The sequence below is a fragment of the Lissotriton helveticus genome (genome assembly GCF_964261635.1).
Source record: "Lissotriton helveticus chromosome 1_1 unlocalized genomic scaffold, aLisHel1.1 SUPER_1_unloc_12, whole genome shotgun sequence".
Classification (NCBI taxonomy): Eukaryota; Metazoa; Chordata; class Amphibia; order Caudata; family Salamandridae; genus Lissotriton; species Lissotriton helveticus.
Genome location: NW_027611651.1, coordinates 2,189,662 through 2,204,693, shown reverse-complemented (window position 1 = coordinate 2,204,693; position 15,032 = coordinate 2,189,662). Strand labels below are relative to the sequence as shown.

At 44.7% G+C, this 15,032-nt stretch overlaps 1 protein-coding gene across 1 annotated transcript in view; it reads right to left on the bottom strand.

Moving 5' to 3' along the window:
* Positions 1-7,367: 7,367 nt before the first annotated feature.
* The window catches only part of LOC144805506 (uncharacterized), a 308,335-nt gene continuing 300,670 nt past the window's right edge, over positions 7,368-15,032 (bottom strand). The window contains exon 6 of the mRNA XM_078672048.1: positions 7,368-8,405. Within this exon, the coding sequence (XP_078528174.1) occupies positions 7,368-8,405 (1,038 nt within the window). The remainder of the gene's footprint in view (positions 8,406-15,032) is intronic.

The window sequence follows — 15,032 nt, the reverse complement described above, 5'->3', positions numbered from 1 at the left end:
CTACCACTATGACCCTGATATACGTCTAGCTATTGCCTCCCTTCGGATTCTCTAGTCACCCCACTAAGAAACCTGTTATGTATTCTGCACCCCGCCACCTCCTAATGTGATTCTCAGTCTTTTTGCACAATCCTATAAACCTGTTATGTATTCTGCACCCCACCACCTCCTAATGTGATTCTCAGTCTTTTTGCACAATCCTATAATTCCTGTAAAGCACTAACGGGTCATGTTTGCGCTCTATAAAACACAAAAATAAAGAAAGAAATAAATAATTGTGTTTTCCCAGATCTGGCTCCCAAATTATCTCTGTCTAACGTAGCATAGGTTTGCTCGATAAGTCTAGGTAATTCCCACTCCTGCTGTGCAGGATTGAATTCCCTCAGGCATTGGTGTATAGCCGATGCTGCTGCTTCCCCTTTTATGTTACTTAACATAATGGTCGATACTGCAGAAAAATTTCCATCAGTTTCATCCCTAAGTTCAGGGCAGGTCTTGCCCCATACTCATTCTGTAATTCTTTCGGTACATCAGGTAGAACTGCTACCATAAACCCTCCAAACCTTACCAGGGAGTGAATAGTTTCTGGAAACCACTGAACATGACAACCTTGACCCCTCAGGGATTGTCTACGAGGGAGAGGGAAGCTGATCGAAGCTGTCTGGACGGTTAGTGGAAGGTCAGACATTTGTTGATGTATGCTGGTCCTTCATTGTGCAAGGCCATGTAGGCATGACTCATCATCTTGAACTGGCATCTCATCTGAATCAGGAGCCAGTGTAGTTTCTTGAGATGGGGTGTGACTTGGATCCTTCTGTGAGGTTGAGTATGAGTCTTGCCACTGAGTTCTGTATTGTCTGGAGTCTATCCTGGAGGGGTGCAGTGATTCTTACGCAGATTGTTTCCAGTGTCCAGTCTGCTGGTGATGAGGGCCTGCATGATGGTCCTTCTGGTGTTTGCCGGGAGCCATCTGAAGCTCTTGTGGAGCCTGCAAAGGGTGTGGGAGCAGGTGGATGAGACTCCATTAACTTGTTTCTTCATGGATATCTTGCTATCCAGAATGAGGCAGTGGTTATGGGCATGGTATGTTGATGCGGGGGGTATGCCGTACTCCATGAGACACCATGAGTCATTCCATGGTGAGATGTTGTTCCCAAAAATGAGGACTTCCATCTTGTCTGTGTTGAGTTTGAGACAGGTGTATTTCATCCAAGCCCTTGATACAAGCCCTGGCAAAACCGAGTGTATGGGGTGGGGACTACAATTCTGCCCATGACACCTCCCTAGATAGATCCTCCCCCCACCACAACATGAGCATGCAATCAGAGTGACCCATGCATTGTGGACTGGCTTATGCTTACCCAGACGTGAAACATCTGCTGACAGATGAATCCTCGTACATGAGAATACTTTTTGTTCTCACCAGTTCACTAACTGCACACCAGAATCGGCTTGCTCCTATGCAATCCCTCTGTGGCTTCCTTGGTCTTGTGATCTGAATGTCTAGGCCACACACTTTAGTTCCAAAACCACCTCAAAATGATGATTCAGTGGGGCAGACAACATGTACCAGTACCTACTAGGAGGCTATATGCCCCGGCCCTACAGGACGGAGTCTTCTGTGATACTGTAAGTACACATAATGCCATCTTTGAGGAGAACAAAGGGACTGCTTGTACGACAGTGATAGAGTGGGATACCTTTAAGGGTGTCACATAAGGCCTGTGCATCAAGATGTAGCATGGTGTAAAACATGCCTTGTGAGCCAAGAACCTCTCCCATGAACAAACAATATGAACAGCGGAAATATATGTGGGATAGCTGCATGAAACGAGAACATAATCACCCCTCTCCGAAAGGAGTAAAGAGAGGCAATGGTCAGACTAGGAACACTACACTATCAGATACTAGCAAGGCTCCTATGGTCGTTGACCCCAAAGACCCCAAGAAACGGCAGTAGATACCCGGAGGAAAGAGATATTGAATGTGCAAGCAGATATAAACCAGGCTTTTCTGTAGTATCACACATCTGTCTACCAGGCCGAGGAGGGAGTGCGAGCTCCTCAATTAGATGAGTATTTGAATAGACTGTCGATTCCCAGACTTAACCCCCTTCGGGGACATACATCAGATGAAACCCTGACCACTGAGGAAATTGGCTTCATGATTGACTATATCACGTGCAACAAAACTCCTGGGATGGACAGGTTCTCGTTAGACTTTTACTTCACCTACAGAGCAACCCTCTCTCCAAAGCTACTCCAAATGTACCAACAGGCCCGGCAGGAGGGCACATTGCCGGGATCCCTATGGGAGGCTATGATATTGGTCCTGCCTAAGCCCAACAGGGACCCCCTGGAGATACGGTCCTACTGGCCACGGCACACCGACCACAAGATTCGCAGGAAGGTCTTTGCAAACAGGTTGCTACCCTGCCTCTCTCCATTGGCACCAAGACCAGAATTAATTTGTACCTGGGAGGTAAATGTATCTAAACCTATGACGCCTCTTGCAGCTGATGGAAGAGAATCTTCATGAATTGCCTCCATACACAGAACTCTCACTAGATATAGAGAAGGCCTTCGACACCCTGGGGTAATTTTACTTAGCGAAAGTGCTGATGTGCATGGAACTAGGCCCAGAAATACTGTACTGGATACATCTCTTCTACACCAACCTGCTGGCCCACATCCGGACAGGCAGAGATCTCAGTTTCTTTTGAAGCATGCAGCAAAGATACCCACTGTCAATTACTTTTGCCCTAGCCATGGATATGTTTGCTGGCCAGTTTTGTTCACAGGACCCAGCAATCAGTATACTGAGTGAGCCAAATTGAGAGGCCATATCACGGTATTCTGATGATGCATTTGTGTACCTCAGGATCGTGCATTCGTATCTACCACAGGTGACGGATGTTTTAGACGATTTTGGTAGGGCTTCTAGACTAAGGCTAAATTGGACCAAATCCAGCTTATATCCCATGCGCCAACTCACAACTTAGAACCCAAGTGCTGCCCCAATTAGCACTGAGATGGCACCTTGACATCTTCAGGTATTAAGTGATGAACTTACCACACCAACAAAGAACGTATACAGGGCAACTTAGGTGATGTCTAAGGTTTGCAGCTCCCTGTCGTTTTGGGGCTACCTGCAACTATCGACCCATGGACAGAGTGGCAGTTGCAAAAATGCTGTTAATACATTTATACTGCTTCTCGACCCCTCTAGTTTACCTGCCTCGGCGCTTCTTCAGGAATATGGACTCTGCTTCTGTTCTTATTCATCTGGGGAGCGGGCCACAAGAGAGTCACGCTTCACAAACTATACTCTACCTTGGAACGGGATGGGGGATGTACATTTAAAAGACTAATAAAGAACTATAAACTACTGTGTGACTTGGAAGCCTATTATTTCTCAAAACAGCCCTTGTTTGTGATCTTGTTACCGTTCTCACATTATCATCCGTACTACAAGAGATGGGAGCCGGGGGGCGTCTGATCACAGAAACTCATTTACATACAAAGGGGGGTGAAAGCCTGTTCACAAAGCACAACACAACTTGTCTATGTAAAAGTTTGTACATTGCACAGTGAGTGTGATTCAGGTAACAGTGTGAGTAGTGTATGACAGGAGTGGGCAGTCTTAGTTGCTGAGACATGAATCTCTGACGGGTGCATCTTTAGCTCTTTCAATGGTTTGAGAGAGGGTGGCAGTCTCAAATTCTGGGGGCACAGATCCCAACAGCTTCCCTCATAATATTTGATTTTTGCTTCTACAGGTGGTGCAGATGCCACCTAAGAGGTAACCTTTCCAGCTAGGTAGTGTGCTTTCTAGAGTCAGCCTGCTTTGCTTTTCCCAAACTTTGGTCAGCAAAGGTAAATGTGTCTTCTACTAAAGAGTTCTTAGCTCGCTTTTGGTAACGTGGCTTGAGCAGTATGGCCTAAGGCACGCTCGAAGGTAAAGCAAAACAGTGGAAGTCACACATTTCAATACAGTTTATTAAAAATAGACAAGGAACTTTAAGATTCAAACCAACTTTAGATAAAAAACAATATTTAATAATTATTCAGAAGCAAAATCTAAAGGATGGCTGTGATTTAAGGATTGTTAATTAGCAAAAACAACTGACGAACCCAAACAACAAAGTAAATGAATTTGAAAAAAAACTGATCCACTGAGTCAATCAGGAAGTCACATACAAAATTGTAGCTACCTTCACTAGCTATGCTTGAGGGGGTCAAAGGTAAGTTTAGTCCCTGGTGATGATCAACACTTGAATTTGATGTGAGGTTTTTGCGTGAATCAGCCTCAGAAGGTGACGAGCTACACAGAAGTGGCTTTAATGGCAACATTCCCAGTTGAACCTGAATTCACAGCAATCAAAATCTATGAAACGTCAGGCAGTAACAAGAGCTGTGAAGTCTTTGGAGCTTCCAAGTTATGGAGATGGTTCAAGGTTGATGATAGGAGTCAAACCATGGAACGCGGTGTGAGACAAGCAGTGTACTGGAGCTCACGCTGGTGGTTCAAACACGAAACTTGTAACCGCCAAGTTGTGTCAAGCAGGTTCAAAGGTTGTTCAGCGATTCAAACCCCATATCTCACTTATCCAAGTGGAAAGGTAGAATAGCAATAAAGGCAGATCAAGGTGCAGGAATCTCAGGGTTTGGGCTCTCGGTGCTTACATTGTAGCCGTACAGCGAGGGTAAAAACTGTTCATCGTATAAAAATGTACACAAAGGATAAGACCTCAGAACCAATTAACAGCAAAGTACATTTCTGTGCTAATGTTGAGGTAAAACCAACAAAATCAGGTAGAAGGAAGAGGAGAAGGGAAAAACTAAAGCAAATCATGATAACATGGCTAACAACACAGAGAAATGACCTGATCCTACTACGGTAATGATAAATCACTGCTACATGAGGCCCTCAGGAGGCCCAATGATGTAGCAAATCCAGAAAAATTACTTCAAGGTATTTGTTGCCGCTCCCCACCCAAACAGACACATTGGACGACTGCACTGGTGTTCGCGCAGGATCATCCAATTCACTCTAATAACAGCCCAAGTTCCCGCGTCCACTTTAGCGTTACCACAAAAATGACACACCCAGGCGGAGTTGGACACCTCGAAGACTATTCACAAAGGTACCTTACACCTGTGAGTAATCTGTACATGCAAGGATGCTCGTAGAGTAACTTTGCTACTTGTATCTATTCACTAATACGATAACGTTACTCAAAAGTGTGGACTTGCACATCTGCACACCCTTAAATAGATGTGGAGCAAAATGTACAAATGTAACTTACTGAAGCATAAATGGAGCATTAGAGAGTGCAGCATAACCGACCACTGGTAATGCCTTCTAAAACTGCATATACATTCAAAAGAATGTTACAAAATTACCTATATTTTAAAAATAATTATTGCATGAAAAAATATGTTGACCTTTTAATTAATAGTTATTTTAAACTATTAATATAAATAATTTCAATTAATTCTATACATAACTTTTTGTAAGGCAGTTCCGCCTCTGAACAGAGTTGCGAAAGGAAATTTAGTAACTATGAGTACATAAAAAAAAGAATGATTTTACTTTAGGTGGGATTTTTCATACAAACCTTTGAAAAAAGATGTTTAAAATGAATTAACTTTCAAATTAATAGTGTTGCATCATTTGTATTTGTTATAAAGTAAATTTACATTCATATTTAACATACAAATATTTTATTTTTTTCAAGTTTGATAAACTTGTAAAATGTTCCCTACATTTTTTACACAGGGAGCGCTTCACCCAAGTTGAATATATATAAAGTTATATTTTTTCTAAAGCTTAAATTAAAAGTAAGCAACATTTTTATTATGTATTTATAATTATTCATTGTGAGGTAGAGAATTAATTGTAACAAGTGTAATTAAACCTTACTAAAAATGAATGTTATATCTGTGTTTAAATTAAATAACACATTTTTATTAAAATAATCAAAAGTTTACTTTTGAGATATTTTTTGCCATTGAATTTTTTATTTTTTATTTTTAACTAGTTGCAGTTCCAGTGGATGGCCATGTGTGATATTGGACTTACTCCGGCTCTGAGCAGGAGTACATTTATGACTCTTTAGGTACATTATGGCTGTAGTGACTTTATAGTTGTGGTTCATAAATAGAAATGGGCCTACTCCCTAGTGAGTGCTTGTCCTTCCCTAAACACCTCCCTATACTCCTCTTTACTCCTGCCTTACCCCCCCCTTTATTCATAATTATTTCACATTTCAAAGCCACTTCCCTCTGTCACTCCCACATTTACTACTAAAACTATACTAACTTGTGCGGAAACTCTGCAGTCGAGGCAGACAACTCCACCAAGAAAAAGATAGGAGAGGCAGAACGACTGCACGTAGTTTGTGAATCGCATTTTCTTGTATTGTAGTCGTCCTATAGTAGTTTCTGAATAGGCCTGATTATCAGTGAGACTCTCTTGGGTGTATCTGATGTGATTGTAAAGCTTGTGAAACTGTCCTCAGCAGATGGGAAGCAAAAAGACAATGGAAAGAGGCAGCTAAAGTGGATCTTTGTAATATGAAACTGTGTCCCATTGGAACAGAAGTCATTAGAAATATTTAGGGTGGTGCCAAGAATGGTTTGCATATGGTTGGCCTTGTCTTTAGTGGCACAGAGACTGGAGAATGATGTGGCGGGATGTTGCAGAGATTAACTACCAGTCCATCCATCACCTTTAGCTTTTCTCAATGATCAGCCCTACGTGGCACAGAACAGATGTTGGTCCCATAGAGACCTACGATAAAGGGACTCCTGCTGCAGCCCCCTGGTGAGGCTCACTAATGCTGGAAACTGTTTGAGGTTACATGCATTCCTGAATCTAGCAGCGTGGCCTCAAAGTTCAGGATCGAATGGCCTTTGTGGGTCAGAGCTCTGCTTATAAACACTCAGGGAGCAAAACACACTGAATGTTTACAAAGGAATGAGTTTAATTCAAGCATGTCCATCCCTCGCTGTGTGTTTTTCCCAGTAGACGGTTTGTTGGACAATCAATACAGTGGAGTCTTTGTGGCTGCTTCATGTAAATGTTTTGTGATGCTGAACGCTCGTCCTCAGGGTTCACAGTGAGCACCTTTTATTCTCCCACATTGTCTCTCTTATGTAGAAAGATTACAGTTACAACTGAAGTTTTTGTCACATTGAGAGCACAGGTAATTTCTTTTCTCATTGTGTGTTCTCTCTTGTTGAATGAAATTGAATCTCCAGCAGACGCTTCCCAGGCATTCAGAACAATGACAAGGTTTTTTCCAGGTAAGTTCTCCCAAATTGAGTGAGACCAGATTTCCGACTTTTTCAGCATTCGGAGAGCTAATCAGGTTTTTTCCCAGTGTGAGTTCCCTCATGGTGAGTGAAAGTTATTTTATGACTGAAGCTTTTCTGGGATTCAGAACACTGATACGGTTTGAGCCCAGTGTGGGTTCTCTCATGTACAGTAAGGTTGGATTTCTGCCTGAAGATTTTACAGCATTCAGAGCACTGATACAGTTTATATCGAGTGTGGGTTCTTTCATGTGAAGTGAGATTGCATTTGGTACTGAAGCTTTTACAGCATTCAGAGCACTGATACGGTTTGAGCCCAGTATGGATTCTCTGATGTTGAGTTAAACTGGATTTGTAATAGAAACTTTTTTGGCATTCAGAGCACTGATACGGTTTATACCCAGTGTGGGCTCTTACATGTACAGTAAGGCTGGATTTATGACTGAAGCTTTTCCAGCATTCAGAGCACTGATAAGGTTTTTGTTCAGTGTGAGTTCGCTGATGTTGAATCAGACTGCCACGAAAACTGAAGCTTTTTTGGCACGTGGAGCACTGATATGGTTTTTGTCCAGTGTGAGTTCTTTCATGTAAAGTGAGATTGGATTTGGTACTGAAGCTTTTACAGCATTCAGAGCACTGATACGGTTTTTGTCCAGTGTGGGTTCTTTCATGTAAAGTGAGATTGGATTTGGTACTGAAGCTTTCACAGCATTCAGAGCACTGATACTGGTTTTGTCCAGTGTGGGTTCTTTCATGTAAAGTGAGACTGGATTTGCGAGTGAAACTTTTGCAGCATTCAGAGCACTGATACGGTTTTTGTCCAGTGTGAGTTCTTTCATGTAAAGTGAGATTGGATTTGGAACTGAAGCTTTTACAGCATTCAGAGCACTGATACGGTTTGAGCCCAGTATGGATTCTCTGATGTAGAGTTAAACCAGATTTCTGATAGAAACTTTTTTGGCATTCAGAACACTGATACAGTTTATGCCCAGTGTGGGTCCTTTCATGTACAGTAAGGTTGCCTTTCTGACTGAAACTTTTCCAGCATTCAGAGCACTGATAAGGTTTTTGTCCAGCGTGAGTTACCTGATGTCGAATCAGACTGCCACTAAAACTGAAGCTTTTTTGGCACTTGGAGCACTGATACGGTTTTTGTCCAGTGTGAGTTCTTTCATGTAAAGTGAGATTGGATTTGGTACGGAAGCTTTTACAGCATTCGGAGCACTGATACGGTTTTTGCCCAGTGTGGGTTCTTTCATGTACCGTAAGGTTGGATTTTTTATTGAAGTGTTTCTGGCATTCAGGACACTGATGGGGTTTTCGTCCAGCGCTAGTTTTCTCATGTTTAGTGAGATGGGATTGATGACTAAAGCTGTTCTCACAGTCATTGCTCTTATTCGAGTTGTTTGTTTCTCCAAGTTAGGTTTGTTCCTGGATACATGCCATCTTAAGACTGAATCTGATTTGTGATTGTGTACGTGTTTATGTTAAAACTCAGCATTAACACTGAGTTTTCTCAAGTGCACTGTGTGGGGATCATTTATGGCCAATGTTCTCCTCAATCTCAGTTACTGGGACCTGGTAAACATTGATGGTCCTTTTACTTTAGGGATTTGACAACTTTCACATTCACCAGGTTCTTCCACTCCAACATCCTCATGGTTCCTGGTACATAGAATGTGTTTCTTCTCAAGAGCTCGAGAATGTTTTAACTTTCCTTGAAATAATCCTTTTAGTTGCGTTTCACAAAGTTTAAACCTTCTTTTTTCCGTTCATGCTTCAGTCACCTGTAGAAATGGAGTCAGATATTGTAAATGAACACAAAGAAAAGATATTTATGACCTTATACTTTGCACAAATAAAGTATTGACAAAAACAAGCTAGGAAATCACTTGAATAGCATTTCTGATAGTGGTTAAACAGTTCTGGGACACTGTAGATCGGGAGCTTCAGATTACTGGAACTCATGGATGTGAGAGCAAACATAAATAATATTTAAGAAAGAAACACATATATTGTGACACCGATTCTCAGAAGCAGCCAACACTATCAATTTACAATTTCTGTGTCAAAGGCTGGCATCACAATGAGATATTTGTAATACTTTAAATGAATAATCAGAGGTTATTTACTCCCCTGCCCACCTTGACTGTTCATCCATTCCTTTTTCCAGTGATCTAGGAAGGGACATTTTATTTATATAGCTCAGTGGAATTCTCTATTTCAAATTGTGGGGATGATAAGGACTTACTTGGTGGCCCAGAACTCATTACGCTCCTTCGAAAGAACCCGGGCACTGCAACACCTGAAAAAGAGAAACAACAGCACAACAGTAAAGGAAACCAAAAAGGGTCAAGAAAAGAAAAACACAAAAGAGAGGAAAGAGAAAAAAGGCTATCTTCCCCTCCCACTACAGGAGTCCAGCACAGGAAACTCTGCAGCAGATGCTTGTAAACCCATAACTTACTTCTAAACAAAGTGCCCCCAAGGTCAGCAACAGGTGCGGCTCCACCGGCTGCACCACCCTAAAGCAAGCCTTGTGTGCATGTGTGTCCACACATATGTACTGTGTCTTTTGCTTGTAGTAGACAAGACAGAAAAGGGCAGGATGGGAGGACACAAAGAGATGGAAGTCAGATCCAGACATGAAAGATGCCGAAAGAACGGACAGAGGGAGGATAGCATCATGTGGTGTAGAGGAGGGGACAAATGTGACAATAGTTAAGGAGCTGCTGGGCAAAACTGACCTAAAAAGGAATTGGGCCTGCACTACACCCCAGAATGTTCCAGGAGGAATGTGGCTCCATCAGGTGATTATCAGAAGTTTGATAACAACAAGAATAGTGCACAGAGGGAGTCAAATGTTGATGCTGAAGAGACAAAAAAAACAGAGATCAAGAAAGGGAATAGAGAAAGAAGAAACAGGGGAAAAGGAAACTTAGAGTTATAGGAATTCTTACCTGACATTTATTTTATTTTTTGTTCCCCCAAGGGTGGCAGCCACGCTGCACTGCCTGGTAATCCCAGAATACCTTGAAAGGAAGTAAAGAAATAATTTTGCGTCAGACGACAATCACACTTCATCCCATTTTACAAATAACCGTCCTGAACTTCCAAAACAAAAGAATCTCTTGTTCTCTGGAGGCCATTGTGAAGCAACTCTGGTTATGAATAAATACTTGTTTTTGGTTCAAGAGCCATGATCCCCTGCTGTAAAAGGTCTCTGTGAATATGGAGTGCACCCACAGTCTCAGATAACAGACCCTAACAACACAGTCCACATCTTCATAACCTCCATCTTTCCATTTACAGACCATGAAACTTGCAAATCAAAACAATCTGGTTCACAAAAGGCATGTTAAAGTCCTTGGACATAATTCTGCCCCGTTAATAAATCAGTCAACCAGACTCTTATATTTATACAAACCATGCTCTCTGGGCAACAGCAATTCAAGCTCAAGCTGATGCAGAGTTTGAATGCTGAGCAATGGAAGCAACAAGGCTTCAATGTGTTGCTGCTTTTTAGGTTTCGCCTGTCGAAAGCTGCGCAAGTAGCATTTCCCGCAGGCGAAAACTTTTGTGTACAGTGTGTGTGTGTAGTCCCGCCCCTCTGTTCCATTGGCTAGCTCCATAAATGGAGGCTAGCCATTGGAACAGAGATCTGTCCGTCAATGCCGGAGCAGATTTGTGGGCGTTCCGGCGATTTTTAGGCATTCAGCCCCTTTGGTAACGTCATTGCGGTGGTGGGCGGTTCCTATTTTTTTTTGGGGAAGGTTTGTTTTGGTCATTGCAGGCCGACCGCTGCCGGAAGAAGTCCAGGTGAGTGCTTTTTCTTGCCTTCTGCTTTGCCTTTCTTGCCGTTTGCCGTTCCCGCCTCCCTCCCGCTGTCCGTGCCTTTCCCGCCCCCCTCCCGCTGTCCGTGCCTTTCCTGTCCCCCTCCCGCTGTCTGTGCCTTTCCTGCCCCCCCCCTCCCGCTGTCCGTGCCTTTTCCGTCCCCCCTCCCGCTGTCCGTGCCTTTCCCGCCCCCGCTCTTGCTGTCCGTGCCTTTCCCGTCCCCCCTCCTGCTGTCCGTGCAATTCCCGCCCCCCCTCCCGCTGTCCGTGCCTTTCCCGTCCCCCAACCCGCTGTTCGTGCCTTTCCCGTCCCCCCTCCCGCTGTCCGTACCTTTCCCGTCCCCCCTTCCGCTGTCCGTGCCTTTCCCGTCCCCCCTCCCGCTGTCCGTGCAAAATATCACATGCATTGGTAATCCAAAAGACTGGCAGCCAATGCTACTTACTGGCTTTGCATATTCTTGTTCTACCTGGGAAGAGTAAATTCAATGGCGCAGTTGTGTGAAGGCCCGACTTGACCACAGGAGTTGAGATGTTTTTCATTGGTATTGTGGTTCAAGACAGGAATGTCACCTAGTGAGGTTGCAGAAACGTTTGTTTTTGTTCCGGTTAGAAATATCAAAGTATCGCCGGGTTTTTGCTGGGCAGACTGGCTCCGGTAGTTTGGTAACGTGATATAAAGCCAGGTGGTGACGTTGCTTCGGAGATTAGACCACACATAATGAAGTCACTTTACACCGCCCTCTCTCCAAAGCCTCTCTGGTAACACAGATGTGTGAGGTATCGGGTTATATTGGGTTGCACTTGCAGCACTGCTAGTCAAATAAACAGTGTTGTACGGTAGCCATGTGGGGTAGTGCACGCGCTGCTGAAAACAGTGAATAGTCTGCAGGGCGCCGGTTAGAGTCACGGTGGGTCTGGCTCAACCTTCCATTCTTGAGTGGCACCGAGGTGGTATTAACGTTGCAGCTTCATGAAGTCCTGGACTTGGCAGCAGGTGCATTTCGGAAGCAAATTATTATTACGTGATCCACTAATGCCAATTTAGCCCACGCCTGTGTTTTGAAAGGTGTTTCTGGGCATGAGTAGCACGCCTGCAATGTGAACGCCCTGTTTATTAAAGGGTTTGTTTGTCACTGCGCGCATGGTGCACACCTCTCTGACCTACCTTACAGCAAATCAACACCTTGTTCCATGGTCTACCTGCTGAAACATTGTGTGTGTCACTTATGTATCTCATACTCTCGGCCTCTGCATTGCTTTCCTTTTATATTCTCCCTCTCTTTCACCCCTTCTGTCTTTTCCCTGCCACGTTCCCCATTTTTTCCATGCTTGTGTGTGGCATCTTGCCTCCATTAGAATACACGTAGTACTCTTTTATGGCAATGCGCTTTTTTTTCAACGTAGAATTTTTTTTTTTACTTTTAGGCATTTTTAGGTTTCGACTTGCCGAAAGCTGCGCAGCAGCGTTTCGCGTAAGGCGAAATCTTTTGAGAAGAGTATGTTGGCTTAGTCCCGCCTCTGTCTTCCATTGGCTAGCTCCATAAATGGAGGCTAGCCATTGGAAGACAGATCTGTCCGTCAATGCCGGAGCAGATTCGGGGGCGTTCCGGCGATTTTTAGGCATTCAGCCCCGTTGGTAACGTCATTGCGGTGGTGGGCGGTTCCTATTTTTTGGGGGGGGGAGGGTTCTTTTGGTCATTGCAGGCCGACCGCCGTCGGAAGAAGTCCAGGTGAGTGCTTTTTCTTGCCTTCTGCTTTGCCTTTCTTGCCGTTCCTGCCCCCCCTTCCGCTGTCCGTGCCTTTCCCGTCCCCCCTCCCGCTGTCCGTGCCTTTCCCGCCCCCCCTCCCGCTGTCTGTGCCTTTCCCGCCCCCCCTCCCGCTGTCCGTGCCTTTCCCGTACCCCCTCCCGCAGTCCGTGCCTTTCCCGTCCCCCCTCCCGCTGTCCGTGCCTTTCCCGTCCCCCCTCCCGCTGTCCGTGCCTTTCCCGTCCCCCCTCCCGCTGTCCATGCCTTTCCTGTCCCCCCTCCCGCTCTCCGTGCCTTTCCCGTCCCCCCTCCCGCTGTCCGTGCCTTTCCCGCCCCCCTCCCGCTATCCGTGCCTTTCCTTGTCTAAAATAAGATTCTAAATTTACTTTTGCATTACAATAAGAAGTGATCAAAGGCACACGGTGCGAGCATTTACGGTGCGAACATTTAGGTAGGTTTCAAAAGCTCGGTATCTGATCCGAGAAATGCTTACATGTGTTTAATTATTCAGACTGCGTGCTCCGATGGCTACAGTATGCAAATGAAATATGCGTCTCTGCTGGAAAAACTGGCTTGCACAACCCTGCATGATCCAGAGTTACATGCAGCGTGATGCAGAAGCAAAGGATATTTCAATTTATTTGGAGGTAAAAGGAGGCTATTTTTTTCAACGGTCAGCGCCGGTGAGAGAGAATTCCTCTTAACATGATGAAGGTTTCCCCAGCATCCGAACAGCTGTGTCTGTGTAAGCCTGTCTAGTCTGTCCTTCCCTTGCGTGCCCTTTCACTGCCCGCTCCGAGCACTTTAAGCGGTCTCCAGTCACCCCTCTTTTTTATCAGTGCTATTTCTTGTGCGTGAGACACTACACTTGTATCCTTAATGTGCTTGGTCTTCAGCTTTGCCCTCTCTTTCGGAATTCCCTCCTCTGTATCGCCCCCCGCCCCACACCTCCCCCCTCTGTTTCTGCCCAAGGCCTTTTTGAAATCATTCCGATTGATAGAAAGCCAAGAGGCCCTCCGAGATGAATACATTATTCAAATTAAGAGCTGACCTTTCCCACGGAGTGTCCTGTGACCTGTGAAATATTTCTACCTGCTGCAGGGGATTGCTGTGGGGTGGGGGTGGTGGCCACGGGGGTCGGGCCCATTTTTCCTGTCGTCCTTTGGTCCGGGGGAGATTGTTGGCGCCACTGCCAGGAGCCGGAGGGCACTCTGCTGGGTGCTGGCTGGCACGCCACTAATTCAGGGCACTCTGCTTGCCCATGGGCTAGCCTCGGATTCTGGCTTCAGTTGAGCATACAAATTCACCAAGCCTGGGAAATCCTTGCTGGAAGGAAACAGCTTACCTGGAGGTGCGCACTTAAAATCGTGGGTTATGAAGCTGAGCGGAACAATGCACGTGCTGCACAAATCTATCTGCAAGCAGCAAATCACAGATTTAAATCTCAAGGTAGTAGGGGGGGGGGGTAAGGCAGCAGCTTTGGGGGTGTGGGGGCACTACGTGAAAATGTCAGGCTAGGACTGGCCAGGAACCCGGAGTTTAGGCAGCTCTGGCTGTTACGCCACATCATCTCCCCTGTATGATTTGTGCCGGGGGACACAGGCATCTGCTGGTCAGTAATGCCCTCCAGCTTTAAGAGAGAGGCTTATTGGGACGAACAGAAGGGTCTTCTTCGGAGAAAGGTGATGGTACAGCCATTTAATGGGAACGACGTGGGCAAAATCAAACGACCAGGGCAACCTTACAGCCTGAGGCCAAAGACAGAGCTGGACACCAAGTAGGATTCTGTTTCAGAAGATATTTTAACCATTCTTAAAACGGTCTGCCCAATGCTCCAAGTCTTTTCAATTGTAAACCCTATAACATGATTATGTTGTGCAAATATGTGGCATTGTTTTATCAATTTTGAGGCTGTAAGTGTATATGCAACTCCAGTTTTACAAGCCATTGCATTTACGCAAGTTTGAGCTATTGCCAATGTAAATGACAATGCTATTTCTTTATCTGTTTTCAAAACCAACACATAAATACAAATTTTGTCATTTACAATGCCAATAGCTCTAACTTTTCCAAAGGCGAAACCGTTGCATTGTAAATGCTTGTTATTGATGAATTATCTGAAGGGATGATGCGGA